Source organism: Amphibalanus amphitrite, unplaced genomic scaffold, assembly GCF_019059575.1.
Source record: "Amphibalanus amphitrite isolate SeventyFive unplaced genomic scaffold, NRLGWU_Aamphi_draft 002337F_arrow, whole genome shotgun sequence".
In the NCBI taxonomy this organism is placed as follows: Eukaryota; Metazoa; Arthropoda; class Thecostraca; order Balanomorpha; family Balanidae; genus Amphibalanus; species Amphibalanus amphitrite.
In genome coordinates, this window is record NW_024883805.1 from 13935 (window position 1) to 37052 (window position 23118).

The following is a 23118-nucleotide window of genomic DNA, read 5'->3' on the forward strand; positions in this document are numbered from 1 at the left end:
CCAGCGGTCCGGTGTTGAAAGTGTTTCGGCGCAACTTCCACTGTTAATAAGCGAAACGGTTTCAAAATAAGCTTTGGCCAATGCTACTGAAGAAAAGTGAATTGGCAATTTTACACCTCTGTTGCCTACATTTCGATGACAATATTTAGAATGCCTAGATGATATCAAATTATGCTAATAACAAAGATATAGGTACAGTCCACAGCATAAGCAATGTGACTTGTGAGGTTTCAGTATTGGGTATGTTCTGCTTCTGAAGCTTAGGATTAGCCAGACCACAATGCATCTTTGAATGTAGCTAACCTGTATCATTACCCTTGCAGATGCAACTTTATCTATGGGAGTCTTCTTTTCGATCACTCCGCATTAAAATATCGGCAGTCAAAACCATCTGTTGAGATTGGTAAAACCGCACATTACTTTAGCGGTGGGCTGTACATGATCTTTGAAGTGATAAACTACAATGATCATGTAGTTTATCACTATTTATCACTACAATGATCATGTATATTCTCGTCATTAGCATAATTTGATATCCAGGCACTCTATATACCTAATGTCATCGAAAGCATTTCGATGATCATGATCATAAAATGTCATCCATTGAAGACACAGTTTGATGTTCTATAGAATGGTAAAGCAGCTAATAATATATAGCTAGATTTTGGAAATTTTTACTATTTTATACAAATTTTGTGTCACATTAACAAATTTACATTTTATAAAATCAGGGAAATCTGTATTTTTATGACCGATATAACATGTCACCATCACACTGAATCGGCTTAAACTGATGGTAACGAAAGGTAAACATTGTCCAGCCTTTTTGCTAAAGTGACGCAAGAGGTGTTTTATTTTGAGAAGTGATTAAAATATACCTAATGAGAGGATTATCATGCTTCCTTAATCTTTTAAGTGTATGGTATAATCAATAGCTGTGAAGCCTGGTGCTCAAACACTGTTTTCATTTATCATTCATGTGTGGCTGAGTCTGGTACAAAGGTCGTGCAGCGATCCCAGCGCAAGTTCTAAAGCTCTTTTGTGATTAAAAGCCGCGGCCGTCGGCGGCATTGTTGCACAGTTAATGCACGACGTGCACTTCGGTGCTGTTTCCTGCGAGCGACGGTCAATGCAAAGCTGTATCGTCAATATAACTATATAAAGCGTGCCGATTACATTGTGGTGGTAAGGACCCTCAACAAATAGTGTTACTGCACCCTGTAAGTAATCGCGCGTGATTTCATCGCTAAATCACCCAACCCAAGCCCATTCATTCAACCCCGCCACAAAACACCATCATGAGAAATTCTTATAAACCATGCTGCGTGAAAAACTGTGTTTCACCTGTCCACCGGCACACCGCAAACGCCTGCGCCATTTCTGAGAGTGAAACTGATAACCGAATCATGACCATGTTCAATCGAAGAGTTTCCCACCAGACGTCTGAGGAAGTCTCTAATTTTCACCCGTCAGCTTCTCGCAGCTGCCCAGGCGAAGGGATGATTAACAGTTTGGAGACCATGAGCCCCTTTTCTCTCACTCAGAGGTCCGCAAAGCCAAAGCCACCGATATGGATGGTGGCCATCGCCGAGAGTCGTTTGTAGTGCCAGTACTGAGGCCCACTACACCTCGAGTCTACCTAATAACTAGGCATGCATATGTGTTCAAACTTCTCAGCGCAGGTAGTTGCGCACGTAAAACAAAGGTGTGTCGTAGTATGCAAAAAGACGCCGGAAATTCTCTATCTCTCTTCTCTCTTCATGATATATTTTCAAAAGATAGTTGTCGTCTCATATTGTTTCTCATCATGCGGTCCATTTGTCTATTTAGTTATTCATTGATTTATACTAGATTGTCATATTTATACGGACACTAGTGAACGTACTTTAAAACCTCTTTATTGCTTGATACATTTAACCCGCGCACCGACGGGGGTCTGCGCCAACTTAGTACCGACGGGGGGGGGGGGGGGGGCGGATGACCGCCCCCCCCCCTGAGATCTCGAGAACGAAGCAAGATAGCGACAAGCGGTAAACGGCATCGGATACGCACGGTCAAGATCTACAATTTTTACTAAGGTCATTTTCAGGTCAGGTCAAAGATGACGTCACAGGGGTCGAAAAAGTCAAAATGGCGGCGCTAAATATGGAGAGAGTTTTTCTCGAATAACTCTCGAATTAGTCAAGATAGGAACAAACTAAGGGCATCATCGTGATCCTCTCGTCAATCCGCATCGAATGATACATATGTTGACCTCGAAAGGTCAAGGTCAAAGGTTGACCTCAGGTCACGTGACCTCGAGGTCATCATGTATATCATTCGATGCGTCTTGACGAGCTGAACACAATGAGACCATCCACGCGTCTGTATCTTGTTCCTGTACGGAGTTATTGGCCAAAAACCTTTGGTGACCTTTGATGACGTCACATGACCTCACAGCTGCCCAACAGCAAAACAGACCTCAAGGTAGTGAAGGTTGATCGTATATGAAGTCATGTATGGTATATGGGGCCATTCCGACCCGTTTTAGTGGTAAAAACAGGGAGTTGATTTTTCCCCCATTGACTTATAATGGGGAGGTCGCGAAATTGACCTGACCTTAGGTCACCGATATCAAAATTCCGAGATATACAAATTGTAGCTACTAATGACCTTATAACATCCTGCGACTTTCAAAGGCCTCCGACATCTACTGTAGCTCTGGCACGGTGACAAAGTTGCAAAAAAGTGACTTGAGGTTGGGTCATTCAAAGTGACCTGGTGACCTGACCTTGAAAGGTAGGAGGTTCAAACTTGCACACCATGTGTAAAATTGATAAGGGAATAGTCATACCAAATTTCGCGGCGCTACGCGCCGCGGTTTTCCCGCTATTCGCGAGAAACCTAAGGGGGGGGGGGGCGGATATTCGCCCCCCCCCCCCCGTCGGTGCGCGGGTTAAGAGAAGATGAAGCCAATGACGTGGAAAACCAATTTTTCACTTGAAGTGGAACATCGCACCTCCATTGATCTCGATGGCATGCGATAATATTTGAAGGGAAGAGAGGGATATACGTTTTTTTACCACGTGCCACTAACAGATGGCCACGAGGAAATTCAACCACAACTCAACCAGACTTTCATGAGGCAGGCATGTGACTGAGGGCTTTTGGACAACGGTCGGACCAGCTGTTGTACAGGGACATGATAGAAGGGAAGAGACTCAGTCTCTTCTCTCTCTCTCTCTCTCTTCAAGAGAGAGAGAGAGAGAGAGAGAGAGAGAGAGAGAGAGAGAGAGAGAGAGAGAGAGAGAGAGAGAGAGAGAGAGAGAGAGAGAGAGAGAGAGAGAGAGAGAGAGAGAGAGGAGAGAGAGAGAGAGAGAGAGAGAGAGAGACAGACAGACAGACAGACAGACAGACAGACAGACAGACAGACAGACAGACAGACAGACAGACAGACAGACAGACAGACAGACAGACAGACAGACAGACAGACAGACAGACAGACAGACAGACAGACAGACAGACAGACAGACAGACAGACAGACAGACAGACAGACAGACAGACAGACAGACAGACAGACAGACAGACAGACAGACAGACAGACAGACAGACAGACAGACAGACAGACAGACAGACAGACAGACAGACAGACAGACAGACAGACAGACAGACAGACAGAAGCAGCGTCTCCAGCAGCTACTCCTGCTGTAGGAGGGGTCTTCCTCGCATGGTTGGCGACGCAGGTTGGGCATCACCTCTCGGTCCACGTGGATGACCAGCTCCTGATGGGAGAATGTGGTCATCAGGTCGAACGTTGTCATTTCTGCATCTGATGGCAGGGTAAGGTCTCTGTCGTCTGCTCCCCAGAAGTCATCAAGTCCATGGAGGTAGAAACGGTAGGCGACTCTCGGGGTGTTGGACGTTTTAGCTTCTGAGCTGGGATTATTGGTCATTTTAAGATCAGCCTGCGTCTGCTCACCGTTCCGACTGATATGTTCATCGGTATACACGTCCAGCCGCCCAGCGCTCTCAGTTGTGCTATGGCCATGGATGTCCTTCAGGTCATTAGTGAAACGCAACGGGAGTTGTTTGGTATCTTGGGTTCGATCAAAAATCTTCAAAGTTGGCAAGCTCGATCTTTGCACTGTATCGTATTTTGCTTCAAATGGTAGATGTGCATCAACGTCTTTCTGGTCAACTTTTTGTTTTGCTTTTCTAAAGGAGCTATCAAAGTTCCTTGGATCTTTTGCGTTCTGATGTTCATCGTTTGAGAGCCTGGTTTCTTGCTCCAGAACGTTTTCATATTCTGATGAATACGTCCCACGTGAATAACTATCAAAATCCATCGTATCAATGCAAGTACGGCAATAGCCGTTCTCTGTCTTATTTTCTTCGTATTCTGGTCGACGCATTAGTATTAGTATAAGGGGATCAGCGGTTTTGTTGAAAGTGCCGCAAAGTCCACCTCTGGCGTAATTCACTTTTCTCGTCCAAATACCAAAGGAGTCGTCATAGCTAAGCATTTCGTTGTTTCCGAAGGGAAACGGAACAGAAGCCATCTTATCAAGGGGAAGTCCGTTTCTGGTGTAAAAGTCGACAAGTGAGAGATTGCCGTATAAGTTATCCTTCTCTTCACTCGATCCACATTTGAGGATCTGACGTGTGCTCTTGTCGATGTCGTGGTGCGGACAGACGGTGATGAGTGGCTGCTCGAAGTTGTTGTCCCAGCGGGTGACCGATCCGGTGGGCTCAGATAGCAGCACGGTCACCTGGAAGTTGGAACAAGGTATTTAATTAGTGCCATTACTCATTAGTAATCCCAACCAGGCAATTAGATTCACAATCTTTCGATCGCTCAATGCGTATTGTTGTGAAACTTCTATATGCCCAAGATGACGTAAAACACTGGTGGAAATTGTTTGCAACACAAAGCTGCAACGAAGACCTTACTGCGCTAAGATACTGCAACAGAAAACCGTTACCTATCACTTACACTGTAAACCAAATCTACAAGTTGGCTCCTTGTTACAAGTTTGGTTCCAATTCGCATAGGCGTCACCTTGTCGATTCACCAGCCCCAGGCTTGTTGGCTAACAAACTAACAGTTTGTCTACAAGTTTGGTTCCAATTCGCATAGGCGTCACCTTGTCGATTCACCAGCCCCAGGCTTGTTGGCCAACAAACTAACAGTTTGTCTACAAGTTTGGTTCCAATTCGCATAGGCGTCACCTTGTCGATTCACCAACCCCAGGCGTGTTGGCCAACAAACTAACAGTTTGTCTACAAGTTTGGTTCCAATTCGCATAGGCGTCACCTTGTTGAGTACTAGTCTGGGCCTTGTGAACCTACCAACTTCTGGATAGGCATAGCCGTTTCCTTGTCGGTTCAACAACCCCTGGTTTGTTGATGAACTAGCCTTTGACTGGGCATTGCTAGTTTACAAATTGTCAACAAGTAAGTGTACTAACGCTCAGTTCGAACTTGTTCTTTCTTACAATCGCTTTGTTTGCGTTGATAACCTTAAGAACTTACGATTTGCGTTCGTTTTCAATTGCCACGATACTGATTCAGGAAATATTTTCTATACGGACAGGTCATTTTTTGGCTGGAAGTGGTGCACAAAATCATGACTGGCATCAGTTATTGCTCAAAGGCTTGCGCTGACAAGAAACGGTATACTGATGGGTTATATAATCGATGAATGCATACACCACATCCATTCGGAAGTTTCTGGAATCATTAGTATTTATTACGGTCACGTACCTACATCACGTAGTATGTAATTAATACTATTGACTGGAGACAATTCCAAGTGCATATTTTCGAATGGATGTGGTAAATGCATGAGGTATAAGGTATACCTATCGTGCACCGTCAGCATATAAGTCTTTGAAGCAAGAACTGCTGCGTATGTGGAAGAACATGGTTTTGTGCATCGCATCAACATCAAGCCAGAAGTATAACATGCCCGTATGACGAATATTTCCACATTGACCATAACAATCATGGCAGTTGCACGATCACGCAGATAATTCGAATAAAGCATGATCGCCAACCAGATTAGCTTTTACAGCCCATATATGTCCATCAGTTAAGTTAAAATACAAAGAGTTGAATTAAAGGCAAATAAATGTATTTATATATAAAAAAACACCGACCGCAAAACATCTGCTCACATGTGCATGCAAAGGTCTGGCCCACTTACATTGCGCGCGCAGGGGAAGGGAGGCGTCTCGACAGCGGGTATAGGCACGATTAGTGCGTCCCGCAGGCCAGAGCGGGCCTCACTCACAGCACGAACACCACAGTTCACAGATTTCACTTTTTACTGCACAAATGCTGGAACAGCCCTCGTCGCTGATCCATGCTGCACGGCGGCCGCGCGACAACTGCTGGTTTGAACGGTTTGAAACCGCCGCGCCGGGGCCGGACGGCGACCGCTGATTGGTCCGCCAAGTCTGACGTCACGGGCGCAGCTGACCATGTGTATGCTGACCAGCTGACCAGTACAAGTTAGGCGCCGGTTAAATAACCATGCGGCAACAAGTTTCCAAAACTGGTTAAGAAACAAACGTTGAAACAAATGTAGAGTTGGTCTGGATACTGAGAAGTTGGTGTGCATAGTAACTATTGACTCGTAGTTGTCACCTGACAAGCAATGCACCAGACAACGGCTTGTTTGAAAAGTATCAGTTGGTAAACATACCAAGAGATGATTGGTTATATTACACAAGACTTGTCAATTTGGTTTACAGTGTATGTTCTGGTCCCTTTTGACTGTTTTATGCTCTTGGAATTAATTAACGTAACGAGGCTAAGGCCGACCCCCACCGGACACGATTTGGTAGCCGAGGTCTGTGACGTCAGCTGGGCGTGAAGTTTTCCCTTCACCATAGGCTTTACACACAAATTGGCCAAAGTTCATGCCAGGATATCTCAGTCTGGAAGTGCAAAAAAGATTAAATCTTGGCGTCATTAGATTCAGTGTTTCATTTTATATCTGTAAACGTCCATTATTAGGCCTCAAAGAAGGTACAAGTACTCGAAATCGAAGTTCAAGAAGATGCTGTCGTGTGCATGATCTGGTAGCATCACGTGACCTCTTTACAGCAGTTTATTGATAATTTCAAAATCTAGTTACACGATTGCTGCTTCAAACAACATAAATAATACATCTTCAACATTTATTACTTCCGTTTAGGTCACAACATTGCAAAAAGCGAAGATCACCATCGTAGTCACGTGACCAAAGGTGTAGCGGGGGTTGGGACAAACGCTTGAAGGGTTCTAATTTTTTAAAATAATTATATAGTTTTCGTGATGAAATTGAAAGATTGTAATTTTTCATTACATAATACGAATTTTCGTATGTGGGATATTTTATTTGTAGGCGGAATTCTCCACATAAAAATGATAATGACGTCACGGGGGCTTTACTCAAAACCAACTCGAAACATCGGACCTACCTGTTTCTTATAGGTATCTTGGCTAAGGCTTCGTCTACACATAAGCAACATATATTTTAATGCAAAATTCTCTCAAGCCACCGCAACTCACCTTCCAGACGACAAATGCGATCCAGGAGCAGAGGAGAGCCATTCGAACTGTTCGCTCCAGCAGCTGGGCGTTCCTGCACGGCCACCACGGCATGGTTCTGCCGTAGGACGTCCCACCGGACGTCCGGCAGTTTCATCCACCGTCCGCTCGCGGCGGGACCCAACTGGCAACTGGTCAGTTGGGGCTGGCAAGTCATTCCCACGTGTCCCCCTAACTAGACTGTGTTTGCGATACAATGTCGTCACATGTAGACACCGCTGTTGGTCGGCATATGAGCAAACAGACATATCCTCGAGTTACGTGAATAATAGTTGTTGTGGCGTGATGTCATGTGTGCTAGAGTTTGTCATGGAGCTGAACCATGTTGTAACGATTTTTGTTCATGTAAATACCTACAGCTAAATGGGCCTCAATTTATTGCGTTTGCGATTTACGGTATTCGAATTGTATTGGAAGCTGACCAAGAATGAGTAGCATAGAATCTGTCAGTTTTTGACAAATTATATTCATTGAAATGTTAAAGTTGAAATGTAAAACCAGCTTGTTGGGCATTTAATTCAGAACACCGATTGCTACACATCAAATGCTGCCCGGCACTCTCTGAGTCTCACCGATCAGCAATTATGAGTCATCATTGCTGAAACACCAATGGTAAGATCTACACATTACATCTGACCGTAGAAATGCTACTCAAAATGATCGGTTTCTGTACAGGTTCACTTCACGTGTCAACAGATTAAGTTCCAATAACATATTACAAGGCGTTAATCATATCAAGGGGCGCAAAACTCGTACTTTCTAAGAGGGAGATGCACCGTTCTTGGGGTCAAACGACCCATCGTTCCAATCACTGTTTCTCAAGCTGTTTATCGGCACAGGTAAAATAAGTCCCCAAGGATGTCGATTCCGTCTTTGGATGCGTAAGCAATGCCTAACTCTGTCTCTTGGTGCTCTTCTCAAAGTCCAATTCCTGTCGAGAATTACTGAGCGTGCCGGGAGGCGTATTCGCCAATTGTATTACACGAATCGGCCAACCAATAGCTTGCCTCCTGAGTGACGTCAGCGTGGCGTCATACTTTCGGTCCTCGCCCTGGTGGCGTCTATTGAAGCTAGGTTTTAACTTATTGATATTTAAGCTACGTGGGGTACATTATCGCCGTGGCGAGGTGGTTAGAGTATCGGACTGGTGATTCAGAGGTAGGTGGTTCGAATCCACTCGGCGACTTCGATTTTCGTGTCATGTCATTGTGCGTTTTTTATGCATTTGTAACGGCGTGCACCTAAGAAATCAGACGTAGGCATTCTTCTAATGAATATGTTGCATAAGATAGATATTTGCAGTCCAACCGATTGGTTCGGTTTCGGTATTTTCCAATGGTCTTTGTTTGTATTTGGTTTGGTAGCGGTGTTCTGATTTTCTGTGATTGACATCACTAATGCATAGTGCATACTATGCGAACGTAGCCAATGGAAAGACAAATGGTGCTGGGCGATGGCCACTCATTGATCAATATTTATCACTGCCAATGGGTGATAGCACGCAGCATTGACAGGGGCGGCGCTGACCTTTTGAAAGTAGGTGGGCACTTGGCAAGGTAAAGTACCTAAAAGTAGCGAAACCTGAGATGAAAAGTAAAAATCGCACGCTGGTAAGCAGGCTATTAGATAGTTTTTCGTGTAAGAATCACCATGCACAAAAAAGTTCGGCATAGCTGTTAGCGTAATCACGGGACGAGATAATCAGTTTCCAGCCGTCAGAGCGTCATCTATAGGAGCTATGCCCTAACTATAACTTTTACATTTCAGCCGCCAGGGGGATACCTAAGTCCTCTTACTTGGAATCTAGTTAGTCAAAAGATTTATATTAGACATTTATGAAAAAAACTTGGGACTGGTTGTTAAGTTGCATGCTCACGGCGGGCTGTCATCAATTTATATCTATACATGTCTTATCTGATCGATGAAATAATACAGGAATCCGTTGTCATTCGAGTGTGTTTCATAATAGCTCTTCCGACTTTGACGAATATCGACAGTGCCGTAACAAAATTGGTAGTTCAGGTATAGACTGCAACTGCAGTTCTTTTGCAACTTATTCCTTAATCAGATGAACACTAGTCAGAGATTTATTGGGCGTACGATATTGGCGTGCGAACGTAGGGGCCAAAAATGCGCATCTACGACCGACTTCTTTTTAAGAGAAAAGAACCGCTGAAGCAAGAATCGATCCACCGACCTGTCGTCCATCACACCGAGACTCTAACCACTCGGCTACGGCGACACATGCATGCCTGATAGCCATATACAATGCAAAAATAGTCTCAACTCAAATCTAGCCTCAATGCATGCATTGTCGCGGCGGATGGCTATGACGTCGCACTAGAGATGTCGCTAGTTGATGGGCCGGTTCGTGTAATACAATTGGCGAATACGCTGCCGGGAGCACAACGCAAGGAGTAGGCACTTGAGAACAAAGGTCGCGGCGTTCGAAGACAGTCCCGGTTCGCACGATTCTTTCTTTCTCTGCTCCGTCTCCCTTGCTCGAGTTGTAAAGCTGAGACACGCCGCTTTTGGAGGGGGGATTCAGGGCGCCAGATTCCATCACTGATAAGGCATCACTAGCAACAACAACCTTCTTAATCTTTGGACTAAACCACCTACAGAAGACTGTTCGTGTCAGTGTCTTGAGATCATCAAAGATGGAGAGGATGGAGTAGCCGAGGAGGAGTCCCAGGTAGCCTCCCATGTCCGCCAAGAGGTCTGGGAAGGTGTACGTGACGAACGTTTCGACGGTGCGCCGCACGGGTCGAAAGCTCACGGGTGCGAGGTACCACTCATCGGAGCTACCGAATTCTCCAGGTCGGAGGGACACAGTGTATCGCTGCTTGTGACATGGCCGCGGACAAGAGCATGGGGGAATATTCGTACCGAAGAATTCAACCGGAAAAGAGGCAAAACCTTCCATATACTCATTTTGAAACCACATCATGTCCGAAGCGGAACAGACGGGCTTTTCATCACCGCCATCCAGGCTACAAGAGAGAAAGTCCATGAAGCAGCGCTTCCAGCAGCTTCTCCGGCTGTAGGCGGGATCCTCCTCGCACGGTTGGCGACGAAGATTTGGCATCACCTCACGGTCCACGTTGATCACCAGCTCCTGGTTGGTGAAGGTGGTCATGAGGTTGAACGTTGTCATCTCTGCGTCGGAGCGCAAGGTTAGATGTGCGTCTTCAGATCCCCCAAAGTCGTCCATGCTGTGGATATGGATGCGGTAGGCAATGCTGGCTTTTTTAACTTCCTTCCTTTGTCGTTCGGGGTCTTCGGTGGCAGGGATATCATCACTGGCGTGTACGGTATCGGATGAGTCGTAAAATGCTGTCGAAGTTTCTACATCTTGAGAGCTGCTCGCTGGAGGTGTATCATTGGTACTGTCTGATTCAGTGTTCGTATCTCGAGATCTTGAGGATGCTTGAGGAGAAGTGGTGCCATCACTTCTAAAATCAAGCTCCATGGTGCCCTGGCCTACGTTATATTGATCAGTCTGACCAGTTTCAATCTCCTCCACCGTATCTGGAGTATCACTGCCGGCCTGATACTCAGACACTGTGGAATTATCATCCCAGGTGAAGTTGAAGTTCTCCTCAGTAAATGTGTCATAGTTATAATAATAATTTTCAGTATCATTAAATCTACAATATGAATAATGTATTACGTCTTTTTCGTTTTGTTCATAATCTTGCCGGCGCGCCACCCTGATCAGAGCAGTATCCGAGGTCATATTGAAAGTACCACATAATCCACCTCTGGCATAGTCGACGACAGATTTCCAAACACCATCATACTCTTCAACAAATTGAAGGGACGCGTTGAACAAATATTCATCAGGATAAGTGTGTAACAGTTTTTCCAGCGTTATTCCTTCTCTTTTGAAGAGGGCGAGGAGAGTATCATTGCCGAACAGCAGCTCCTTTTCCTCCTCGGATCCGCAGTGTAGGACGTTGCGGGCCTCTCGGTTGAAGACGTAGTAGGGGCAGACGGTGATGACAGGATGTTCGAAGTCGTCATCCCAGCGAGTCACGGAACCAGTTGGCTCAGACAGCAGCACTGTCACCTGAAACGCGACAGAACACGCCATTGGCATTCACATTTCCATTGTTGGCTATATACAATCGATTACACACATATGTAAGATACAATCGATATATGTAGCATACAATCGGTAGGTAAAAGTAAGACACCTGGAAGACGTTCCGAAAGTTCTTAGCGTTAACTGATAACAGACTCGTTACATGCAACTCGGCAGGAATCTGTTTTGAGTGTCAGGGAAGGAAAGTTATCATGTGCCAAAAATCGTCACAAACCGCGTCCACAAACGCTAACGTCATACCTTCCAGACGACGAATCCGATCCAGGAGCAGAGCAGCGCCATTCGGACTGTTCGTTCCAGCACCTGGGCGTTCCTGCACGACCACCACGGCATGGTTCTGTCGTGGACAGTGTTCGTGCGTCGCTCCTTTGCCAAATGTCTCACAGACGGATTGCACCAGCACACTAAGGGGTCTCGCGGTGTACTGAGAGCCAAGGGGTAACTAGCGGCATAACTGGCTGCCGACTGCCACCTAGGCAGCCTTCCTCCCGTGTTTGCACTGTGATAAACCTCAAAGAAACACACGTTAGCCAGGATATGAATAGACAACTGGCGTCGCATGAGTCACTCTGGAATGTGGTGCAGTGTTGTTTAATTAGTGCAGAGTAACGAGCACATGAATGAAGCATACGTGTAGGTCAGTAGCGGCGGAACACCTTCAGTTAAAACCCGCGCCCTGATGGGGGGCCATTTTGGCCCCCCTGCGGTTTTTCTTAAAGAGCGAGAAAACGGCGGCGCGCAGCGCCGCCAAATTTTGGTTACCCTACCGGGCATCAATTTGACACCTTAACACAAAATTTCAAGTCACAGGTCACCTTAGGTCAGGAGTTATTGAGGTCAAACTGAGGTCATGTTCGAGTAAAAATGAGCAAAAAACATGGCATCTTGAAACGCTCACCAATTCTACAGTTAACAAGCAATTTTAAAGTTCTTTATGTGGTTGTGTAGAGAAAAGACGGCGCTACAAAACTGCTATCTTGGATTTTCGAAGTTTTGGGATTTTGACCCCAAAAAATCAAAAAATTGAAGTTTTTAGAAAAACTAAAAAAATTTCCAAAATTTTTTGGAATTTAAAAAAAACCGGAACATATGTGATAGTCCGTGCGCTCTTCGATATACATACCAAATTTTAGATCAATACCTCTTTTTTGGCCAAGTTATAGCGAAAAAACTGTTAAAATTGATGACGTCAAATTTTTTAGCTCAATTTTTAGCAATTCTAGACCTCGTAGCGCAAAACGGAGACCACCGTTGAACTCCCCGTGACGAGCTGCATCGAATCGATACTCATTTTATGCAAAAATATCATTTCTGAAATTTGACCTTATTTGACCTGACCTTGACCTGACCTTGACCTGACCTTGACCAAAACGTGACCTAAGCTGGCCCAAAAGTCTGCCTGACCCACATCATCGCATTTGTCATGTAAAATGGACCATAAAACATGCATCACACGACACTTTCATATTGTGACCCCCCCAGTGACCTGACCTCTGTGACCTGACCTGGTATCAGTGACCTCAAATAGCAAAATATGTGTTTGAAGAACATTTCCCCATCGATGATTTTCAATGAAATGCATTTTACTCGATTTTACAACGCATTTCTTGAAATGCCTGTAAACGGTGAAAATTCGACCTTTGACCTGACCTGTGACGTCATCGGTTTGACCGAGGTCAATGAAATTGGGTCACAAGGTAGTTCACCGTTGGGGCTATCCAACGCCGTTTACCGCTTGTCGCTATGTTGCGTGGTTCTCGAGATCTTAAGGGGGGCCAAAATGCCCCCCCCCATCAGACCGCGTTGCTCGGCAGACCCCATCTGGGCGCGGGTTAAGGGGAGGGGGAGGGCACTGCCGACTTTTGGCCCCATTCTTTCCATGCAACGCCCATAGGGCTAATGTAAAAATGCCAAAATCAAAGAGGGGCACTGTGCCCCGGTGCCCTCCCCGTTCCGCCGCCTATGATGTAGGTATCTTAGAGCACTTGCTTGAAGACTGAATAGGTTAGGTACTATGGTGAATGGTGTAATAGACAGCCGTTCAACGTGTAATGATGGCTGTTCATTCAGGCGTATGGGCCATTAAAAATGATGACGACATAAGCCCACCCATTTCCACCTTTACCACCCAATCTGCTGATCACATTATATATGAGACAATGAGATGCATGCGACGAACTTACTGTGCTATCTCGTGAAAAACCATGACGAAACGAAATTGTTGAGAACCTCCTCTGAATGCTAAAATCAGGCAATACATTAGGCTCTGCGCACTTCATACTGTAATGCTGAAAACATCCGATTCTTCCCTTAACGATGGAAGGCGACCATCGTGCCGCTCTAAAACATCTTTTATCTATGTTGGACTTATACGACCTCGCACAGATACAGCGAGTCCCCTACCGGAGTTGTGATTGATGGAGAAGGAAAAGATGGAGTAGCCGAGGAGGAGTGACATATCTGTCTGATCCTTAACAGTGGCGGATCCAGGGGGGGGGGGGGCAAAATGGGCATTTGCCCCCCCCCAAACGGCATAATTTTAACATTACGCCTATGGACGATGTATGGAAAGAATCGATAAATAGTTATGGTTTGCCCCCCCCCCCCCCAACCTCTGAGCTGGATCCGCCTCTGATCCTTAATGGCTTCTTGGTATGTTGAGCTTGCATTATTTTGTTAGCTTTAAAATTATTTTTGCCGAAAATCCGCATCTTCTAGCAAAACAACATGCACGCAATAACACCTCACATTACGCCGATGACTGATGAGCGACATACCTACCTTCCACGCTAACAATTCCGATCCAGGGGCAGCAGAAACATGTCAATCGAATGGCACGCTCCAGTACCTTGAAGTTGTTGAACAGTCACCAGCGCATGGTGCCGCCGTCCTCCTGCGATGGTCGGCCACTAAGTGACCTGTGACCTCCGCCTATATCCACCCACGGGGAGGCCAGGCCGTTGACTGGCCGCAGTGTGCGTTCAACCATTGCGCTAGCTCTGCGGTCGTTCTTTGCACACACATGACCAAAAAGGTAGCGACAGCTTTATCAGCTAACAGCAAGTCCACGGCGACAGTGGAGGGTTGACGGCCGTATGTGTTCTTTGGAAGCAATTAATGGCTCTTCTTGCGTTTTATAAAGCGTGTTTAAATTATTTTCTTTGAATGTGTTCATGCTGTTAGTGTTAAACCAGCCAAAGTGTGTAGTTTTCAACTTATCAACTAGTTCTGGGCATGTTTGCAGCTTGAATATGGCACGAAATCGTCTCCACAAAATGCCACCGCAACAGGTCTTTCAAATGCAACGGCAAAGCCTTATGTAGTTTCAACAAAACAACTAATGTCACCCTCACTAATTAAGGCACTGTACACAGACCACCAACTTTGCCCCACGGTTTCATGAGAATGCTGATACTTGGATACAGATTGAATAAGTAATTCGTCTTCACGCGCCGTTATAATGAATGTTAGATCGAAACAGGTGCAGGACACACAGGCCCCAGTCTGTCGGGCTGTTGACAAACTGACTGCGGTCGTTAGCAGTCACGACAACCGAGTCAGACATGTTCTGAGTGTGGTGTCCTCAAGGTGACCTTCACTGGCACCTAAAACAGACGGGCTCTGATTGGTGAACTTGAACTTCACCAGCGATGCCCTGGTCGCTTGGAGGTATAACCTCTGGCCTTTTAATTGGAACTATTTGGTAACAATGATTGTAAAATAAAACATTTATCCTCGACTTATCAGTGATAAAAATCGGCACCCTCGCCAGGATTGGTCGGATTTGGTAAATAATCAGGATGGCTCCAGACTCCAGGGGTAAAATATTGTCAGTGCTCCATTTTGCCAGTCCTCATCGATAACGTCACGCCTAATTGAGGCTGCGCTGTGCAGAAGTCCTGCCGCGCGGACATGAAAAACTGTGCCATTTTTTAAAATAAATTTCGAATTACGAATAAATAGGTAGGCGTCTCCATAAGCACAAGCTTTTTGCATTTCCAAATCGCGTCCGTCTGGACATTGCCTGCTATTGCCTGCACACTGTCTATGAAAACTATCGCCTTACGTCTAGCACATCGAGAAGCATTGCGTGTCTCCGTTGAGGCGGGGGCTTACAGAGCCTTTAGTCCCATCTCAGCGGAATCAGGCTTCACATCTCTGCCTTTCAAGAGCTTGGCTTGTCATTCAAAACGATGGTTCGGTATCGAAGTAGCAGCATCTCACTCCGCGCTTGCTCCGCATCCGTGGTGTGCATGGGAAAGATGCTATACCTATTACTTCAGCTGGTTCTCGTAGAATGTGGTATCGTGATGTGCCGACTGCCGTGCTGCTTGGGTTGTTAGTGTAAAATAATTGGTTTTTACTCGGGTAAGGTCGCATACCAATTCAAAACATGTTATAGACCGCCAAATTCGACCGCCTTCCAATCCAATGCTCAGGAGTCACAACAAGGCGCAAAAAGAGCGTTTTTACTGGTTTTCGAGTCGAACTGTGTCACTAAGCTTTAATTAAGAGAAATCCACTGATTAAAAAAAAATTATGGTCATAGCAGCTAAAAAGAATCGATAGGGGCTTGTTCGTTTACCGTAAGAGTTATGCGTAAGCTAACCATTTATTATCCCTCACACAAATCGAAACACATGTAACAGTGAAACACCCTGAACCGTTCCATAGCCGGTTGAACATGAAAAGACCTCAACCTTATATAGTAAATGATTGAAGACGCACTACTAGCAGGAGCTCGTTGATTCCATGACAGTATTAGAATGTAACATTCAGGCATCTATGCGATGCCCACAAAATACGTCACTGGGACAAGGCATGTCGGTGGTTTCCTACCACGGTTAATGGTTTCCCCTGCGTCGCCGCTCATTTGCGGCTTGTGCTGATTTGCATCAGAACAACAGTCGCTTTACCAGAAGGATTCCTGTCAGAACCCTTGTCAATCGCTGTCAGAATCGCTGTCAGATTCATCAGAATCGCTGTCGGATTCACCGGAGTCGCTGCCGGACTCGCTGGACTCGCTGGAGTCGCTGCCGGAATCTCCGGAGCCGTCGCGGTTGCCGAGGCCGAGGCCAGGGTTGTTGGGGCCTACCCCTGGATAGCCGGGTCCGTACGAGCCGGACGTCCACGGATTGCCGGAGCCTTCCGATTCAGAGCTGCTCGATCCGTACCCTCCGCTGGAGCTGGAGTTATCGGAGACCTCAGTCTCGGAGCTGTCCGAGCTGCCCGAGTCACCAGACGAGTCCGAGCTGGACTGACGTGCTGCCGGGCTGTCCAGAACGTCGTTTGGTCTTCCAACGGCGACCGCCGCCACCAGCGCCAAGAGCAGCAGCACAGACAGCACCTTCATGGCTGTACGGATAGTAGATGGCTGCCCTCGAACGAAGACAAGACACCGTTCCTATCGACCAGAGCACTTTTATACCGGGACGTCGGGGCCGTATCAAACGCCTAAAGTCAGCAGAAGTGGTGCAGCAGTCGGGTGACGCAGAGACCCAGGTGGATGCGCAATCCGCTGACACGGCTCAGGCAATAGAACAGGTGTGCGCGTGCGGGCCTTACACGTAGCGCGGGGTGCTGATCGTCCCGAAAAGCTGCGAACGGCAGCTCCAGGTCCATTGTTTGAGTGCTGAACTGATTCCTGAAGTGATTCGCGGGACGTGTGACAGATATCGACTGCATGTTCTTGCTGTGTTCGGGGCGACCTGCCCCACGCGGTCGACAGTTGCGCTTAGAGAGAAAAAAGCGGCGACACCGGGCGGAAATTCCGTGTATTTGACACCTGCCCATCTGAAATGTCAAATGGAACTGTCAGGGCTTTCGTGATTTACTTTTGGCGTCGTATTGGAAGTATAATGAATGGGCCTCTCATGCATCCAGAATAATGTTCTTGTCTTGGCGAGGTTCACAAAACGATGGACCCAGGTTTTATTCACAATAGTGGGAAGGGGAATAGTGTAAAGAACATCACTGTCATTGCTCAAAGTACGCTACACAACTAAATCACAAAATTAATTTAAATTTTGACTACATAATTTAACATTGTAATGCTAGAAAATTGTTATATTCTCACGCCAAAGCACGGATATACTCGGCAAAAATAAGTCATCCCACAGAAGGGTGCTATCCTATCCCTTTACGTACTAAGGGGCATTCAGCTTCCTATGAGACGCAAAATGTTTAATTTTAGGACTATCTTGCACGACTCCGCGTGATATGTGCATGGTATGCAGTTGAGTTGAGCTGGTATGATAACATTTGAATTTCTAACTCAACATCTCTGACTATTCCTGTTTTGCCTATACATATAGCGCATTTTACTGAACACTTGGATTTCTCAAACACAACTGTTATTCTTGTATTGTCACCATTCGATTAGCTTTTGAAAAGTTAAAACAGTCCCTCCCTCCTTCTAATTTTGGCCGAAATACGTCATTTCTCATTTCTGACTGATCACCTCGAAGTGCGATAATTATCTGTCTCAGTAACAAAGAAGACAAATCTGGTCAGCTGGTGGCGATCTTGGCACACTTGTTGAGATCCCGTCAGTCCTCCAAATGATGCATGGTGCTAGGACATGCGCTATCAGACGGGAAGCATGCATCTTCCGTGTCTGCAGAAATTTGTTCTGAATTGCGTGATCGAGACTTCGGGGGCTGTCATCGCGAGATTGCGTCAACAAGTGCCACGAGGAGGTACTTATACCCCTGGGCCGGTGGCTCATGCCGACTCTGTCAAATAGCGAGGGTGCCTTAATAAGTGCTCTGTAAGTCTTAGAAGTTCAGGGATTGAGCTGTCGCCAAAACAGGCGTCGTAAGCACTCCTTTTTCAGCGTCATTCGCCTGGCCTCAAGAGCATTCTGGGCAAGGAACTTGAAGGTAAACAGCTTTCTCGCTTGCTTGATTAGAGCGAACTATGCACATGAGCGTAAATACTTTGTTTTTAGACTTTGTTTTTAGAGGTAAGCACAATTTTTAAGCGTAAAATGTCCGTAACACCTTACCTAGGACATGACATATCAACACATGCTTCAATTTACATGCTTAAGAAAAGCTCCGCAAAATGTGGGAATGCTTCTTTGAACGGTCAGCAATGAACCGCGTAGCCATTTCATTTCCTTTTTTATATCGCTCTTACTCACCAATGCATTCGTTTGCTTTGCCATTTCAGACGATGTCTTCATACTCTGCACTGCTGTTGCTGAGCCTTCAAATGGCATCAGCTATGAGGCTGCATGCTTCTAAATCGGGCGACGCGCCTCGCAGCCGGTCGTTCCGCCTCGAGCCCAGCACTGCTCGTAGGTCCGAGAATGGTGATACGAGCCGCCTACCTGTGTGGGACTGCAGTGACCTACCCTTCGGCACCCCGAGCGGCGTCTACTCCATCCTGGAGGGCGCCGGCGGCCCTCCCGTGTGGGCCTACTGCGACTTCAGCGATCCCGCCGGCTGGACGGTGCTTCAGCGGCGACAGGACAACCCCACGCAGCTCAGCTTCGCGCGCCAGTACGACGACTACCGCTACGGCTTCGGCCAGCTGAACTCGGAGTTCTGGTGGGGCCTGGAATACATGTGGCTCATCACCTCTCGGCACGACCGCGTCTACGAGCTGAAGATCGAGCTCGGCGACTGGGTCGGCGCCACGCGATACGCTCTGTACGGCCAGTTCAGCGTCTCTTCACACGACGGCCGGTTCCGGCTGTATGCCACCAACTACTCTGGTGATGCCGGCGATTCGCTCACTTATCACAACGGTATGCAGTTCAGCACAGAAGATGAGGACAACGACCAGAATAGTGCCAACAACTGTGGCGGAATCTACACGTCCGGTTGGTGGTACCGAAGCTGCCATGAGAGCAACTTGAACGGCATCTACTACGGCAATAACAACCCGACAGCCGACCAGAAAGGGGTCGTCTGGTCGGCCTGGCACGGGTTCTACTACTCGCTGAAGGATGTGGTGATGAAGATACGTCCCAGGGTGAAACTGACGTAGGAAATGCACGACAGATGTTCAGACAGCGAGTGCTGATGCATTCTGCACGGGATACATAAGGTTAACAGTTTTGAGCGAACGATTCCCCAGCTTATCGGGTTCTTTCACATGCTATGACTCATGACTAGCTTACGTCTGAAATTAGGTGGATATTTGTGGAAATGTCGGTTTTTGCTTTGATTGTCCTCTAAATGTTGTCTTCCTGTTTTGCAATATATTTTTTTATGGGATATATGCCTTGTATTTATCCAAAATTGATGTATTTTTGTTCAAAGTTTGCGTTTGTATTTCGTTCATAAGATTACACCTCTATCAGCGCACTAATGGTGTTTGAAGTCGAGTATTCTAACCGGTCGTGAGTTGCAACAAGCGGCGCCGTGCAAGGTTGTCACAAGGCAGACACTCCAAAACCGTCCTTGACTACATAAGTGGTACGGGCCATCCATAGTGATCGCAGCTCCTGACGGTGTACAAATTTAAGCGCAATCCACCGAACCGTTCTGGAGATGTAGAAGGGGTCATGCACGTTCGGTGTCCGATGAGCGATGTCATTTACCAAAGGCAAAGTTTTTTCCCGGAGTATAATAAATACGTCGCCCAAAAACTTACCCTCCCTAACCGAGGAGGGAGCCATCCCGCCTTAGCTGAGAGTTTTTCCTAAGTTAGCATTCATAGCATGACACTACATTGACTAGTGCAGTACCCAGCCTTCATCCATTCATAGTTCCTGATCATAGTTCAGACCGTTCAGGCCGGATCTGTATGACACCAACTCTATTTTCAGGTTAGGCTAAGCCAACGAACTTTAACCCGCGCCCCGTTGGGCTATTCCCGAACCCTGCCGCCCGTCGGGGGGGGGGGGGGTGCGTTTCGGCCCCCTTAGAATTTCGGAGACGCTTACAAATTCAAACGGTGTTCAATAGCCTCCACCGAAGACCTACTGTTACAACATCGAGAAAAGGCATGTCATCGAAAATCATCGATAGAGTGTTATTTAATTAAAGTGACCATCCCACCTTAACATTAGTTTTGAGTTGAGATAGCCAAAATGGGGTCCCTGGCTTACACTTACCGGTTTGAGCACTCAAAACATCCAGAAATGCCTCAAATGTAATATATCTAATTTCAAAGCTGCAGCACTTTGGATTCAGAGGGGCTAATGCATTTGAATGCCCCCTCTGAATTTGTTTATACGTCAATGCAGATCTAACGATTTTAAATATTTTACTAAAACGTTTGGTAGCACGCGGTGGTATATGCTGCTTTGAGCGCAAGGAATGCCGCACTATCAGCTGCCAAACTATTGCTTCCAAAAAAGTCGCTAGGAACAGCGAGAACCCAAAATGTAAACAAAAGTAAAAGTCAAATATCCCGGTGAATATATTTCGGTGGAATTTGGTAGACATTTATTTTCGTTCTTTCTGAACCCAGCGACATCACTTTAATGCCAATTCATTAACATTTTTTGAAGGTGGGAGAGTCCCTTTAATACTTGTGTTGCTAAAAGAGGTAAATGATACTAGGCTAAGTCACAGGTCATGTCACTATGGGTCACAATATGAACCCAACTATACTAGGGTAGTGTGATACATGTTTTATGGTCAATTTGACATTTCAAATTGAATTATGTCGGTTAAGCGACCATTGGGACCGGTTTAGGATACACTCTGGTCAAGGTCAGGTCAAGATCAGGTATAGTTGGTCAAATTTCAAAATAAGTATTTTGTATAAAATGTATTGATTCGATGCTGGATGCAGCTCGCTACGGGGAATCCAATGGTGGTGTTAGTTTTACGCTACGTGGTCTAGAATGGCTAAAAATTGAGTGACAAGTTGATGTCACCAATCTTGAATATTTTTTCGATATAAGTTTGCCAAAACTGGAGCTATCGATCTGAAAATAGGTATGTCGAGGTACCTAATGTTGTATAAGATATTTTCTGCATTTTTGTCTTCATTTTGTCTTTATAGGGAACTATAAAACATTCTTATTTTTGTGGACCAAATGCAAAATGCTAAAAAAATCCCAGATAGCAGTTCTGTAGCACCTGTAGCAGTTCTGTAGCAGTTCTGTAGCACCCCCCGCGCACCGACGGGGGGGGGGGAGGGCGGTTAACCGCCCCCCTGAGTTTTTTTTCGTAAATAGCGGGAAATCCACGGCGCGTACACGAAATTTAGCATGACTTTTCCTTCATCAATTGTACACATGATGTGCAAATTTGAACCTCCTACCTGCCTTTGAAGGTCAGGTCACCAGGTCACTTCGAATGACCAAGCCTCTCATCACTTTTTGCAACTTTGTCACCGTGTCAGCTACAGTAGATGACGGAGTTCTTTGAAAGTCGCAGGATGTATGTACATAATAAGGCCGTTGGTAGCTACAATTTTGATCTCTCGGAATTTTGATATCGATGACCTAACTAAGGTCAGGGCAATTTCTTGACCTCCCCATTATAGTCAATGGGGAGAAAATCGATCCCCCGTTTTTCCACTAAAACGCGTCATAATGGCCCAAAATATACCATGGATGACTTCATATACGATCAAACTTGACTACCTTGAGGCTTTTTTTGCTCTTGGGCAACTCTAAGGTCATGTGACGTCATCAAGAGCCACCATTTTTTGCTAATAACTTCTTACAGAACAGGATACAGCCGCGCGGGTGGTCTCATTGTGCTCAGCTCGTCAAGGCGCATCGAATGATATACATGATGACCTTGAGGTCACGTGACCTGAGGTCAACCTTTGACCTTGACTTTTCGAGGTCAACACATATATGGTTCGATGCAGATTGACGAGAGGATCACGATGGTGCCATTAGTTTGTTTCTAGCTTAGCTGCTTCGAAAGTTATTCGATAAAAATCTTGCTTCATTTCTAGCCTCACAATTTTGACTTGAACCCCTGGGTCGTCATCTTTTACTTGACCACTGTGACGTCATCTATGGCCTGACCTGAAAATGACCTTCATAGAAATTTTAGATCTTGTCCGTGCGTACCCCATGCCGTTTACCGCTTGCCGCTATCTTGCCTCATTCTCGAGATCTCAGGGGAGGCGGATACCCCGTCGGTTCTAAGTTGGCGCGGACCAGCGCGGACCCTCGTCGGTGCGCGGTACTACACCCTATTTGCCTTCAGACATTGTTTTTTCTATCTCCAAAACTGTAGGCATGACAGCTCTTCCCGCATATTTTTTTTTCTCGAAAATGGCAGATGACGTACTCTGACGTCATTTGCAGCCAACCTATCATCGTCTAGTTTAGAGACATGTTTAGCCGCAGCAAGGTGTAAAATTGATGCTCAGAGAAGGTCCTGAAAGTTTAATGACGATATCTACCATTCTTGAGGAGCTGATATCGACAAAAAATGTGAGGGAGGCGCTTTCTCCCCCCCCCCCCTCCCCCACGGGGCACGGATTAATAAGCTAGGGCACATTTAAA

General features: G+C 46.1%; 2 protein-coding genes across 2 annotated transcripts; one reads left to right on the forward strand and one right to left on the reverse strand.

Annotated features, from left to right (window-relative positions):
* Positions 1-16626: 16626 nt before the first annotated feature.
* LOC122376830 (clumping factor B-like) lies at positions 16627-17037 on the reverse strand. Its single transcript, XM_043356800.1, has one exon. The coding sequence runs from the start codon at positions 17035-17037 to the stop codon at positions 16627-16629; it is 411 nt and encodes a 136-aa protein (XP_043212735.1).
* Positions 17038-18414: 1377 nt separating this feature from the next.
* LOC122376829 (microfibril-associated glycoprotein 4-like) lies at positions 18415-19909 on the forward strand. Its single transcript, XM_043356798.1, has 2 exons — positions 18415-18565; positions 18858-19909. Exon 2 carries the CDS (start codon positions 18861-18863, stop codon positions 19677-19679), a length of 819 nt encoding a protein of 272 aa, XP_043212733.1. The 5' UTR covers positions 18415-18565; positions 18858-18860; the 3' UTR covers positions 19680-19909.
* Positions 19910-23118: the final 3209 nt, after the last annotated feature.

Coding starts and splice junctions, on each gene's coding strand:
- LOC122376830 (XM_043356800.1), bottom strand. CDS start 17,037: ATGAAGGTGCTGTCTGTGCTGCTGCTCTTGGCGCTGGTGGCGGCGGTC.
- LOC122376829 (XM_043356798.1), top strand. CDS start 18,861: ATGTCTTCATACTCTGCACTGCTGTTGCTGAGCCTTCAAATGGCATCA.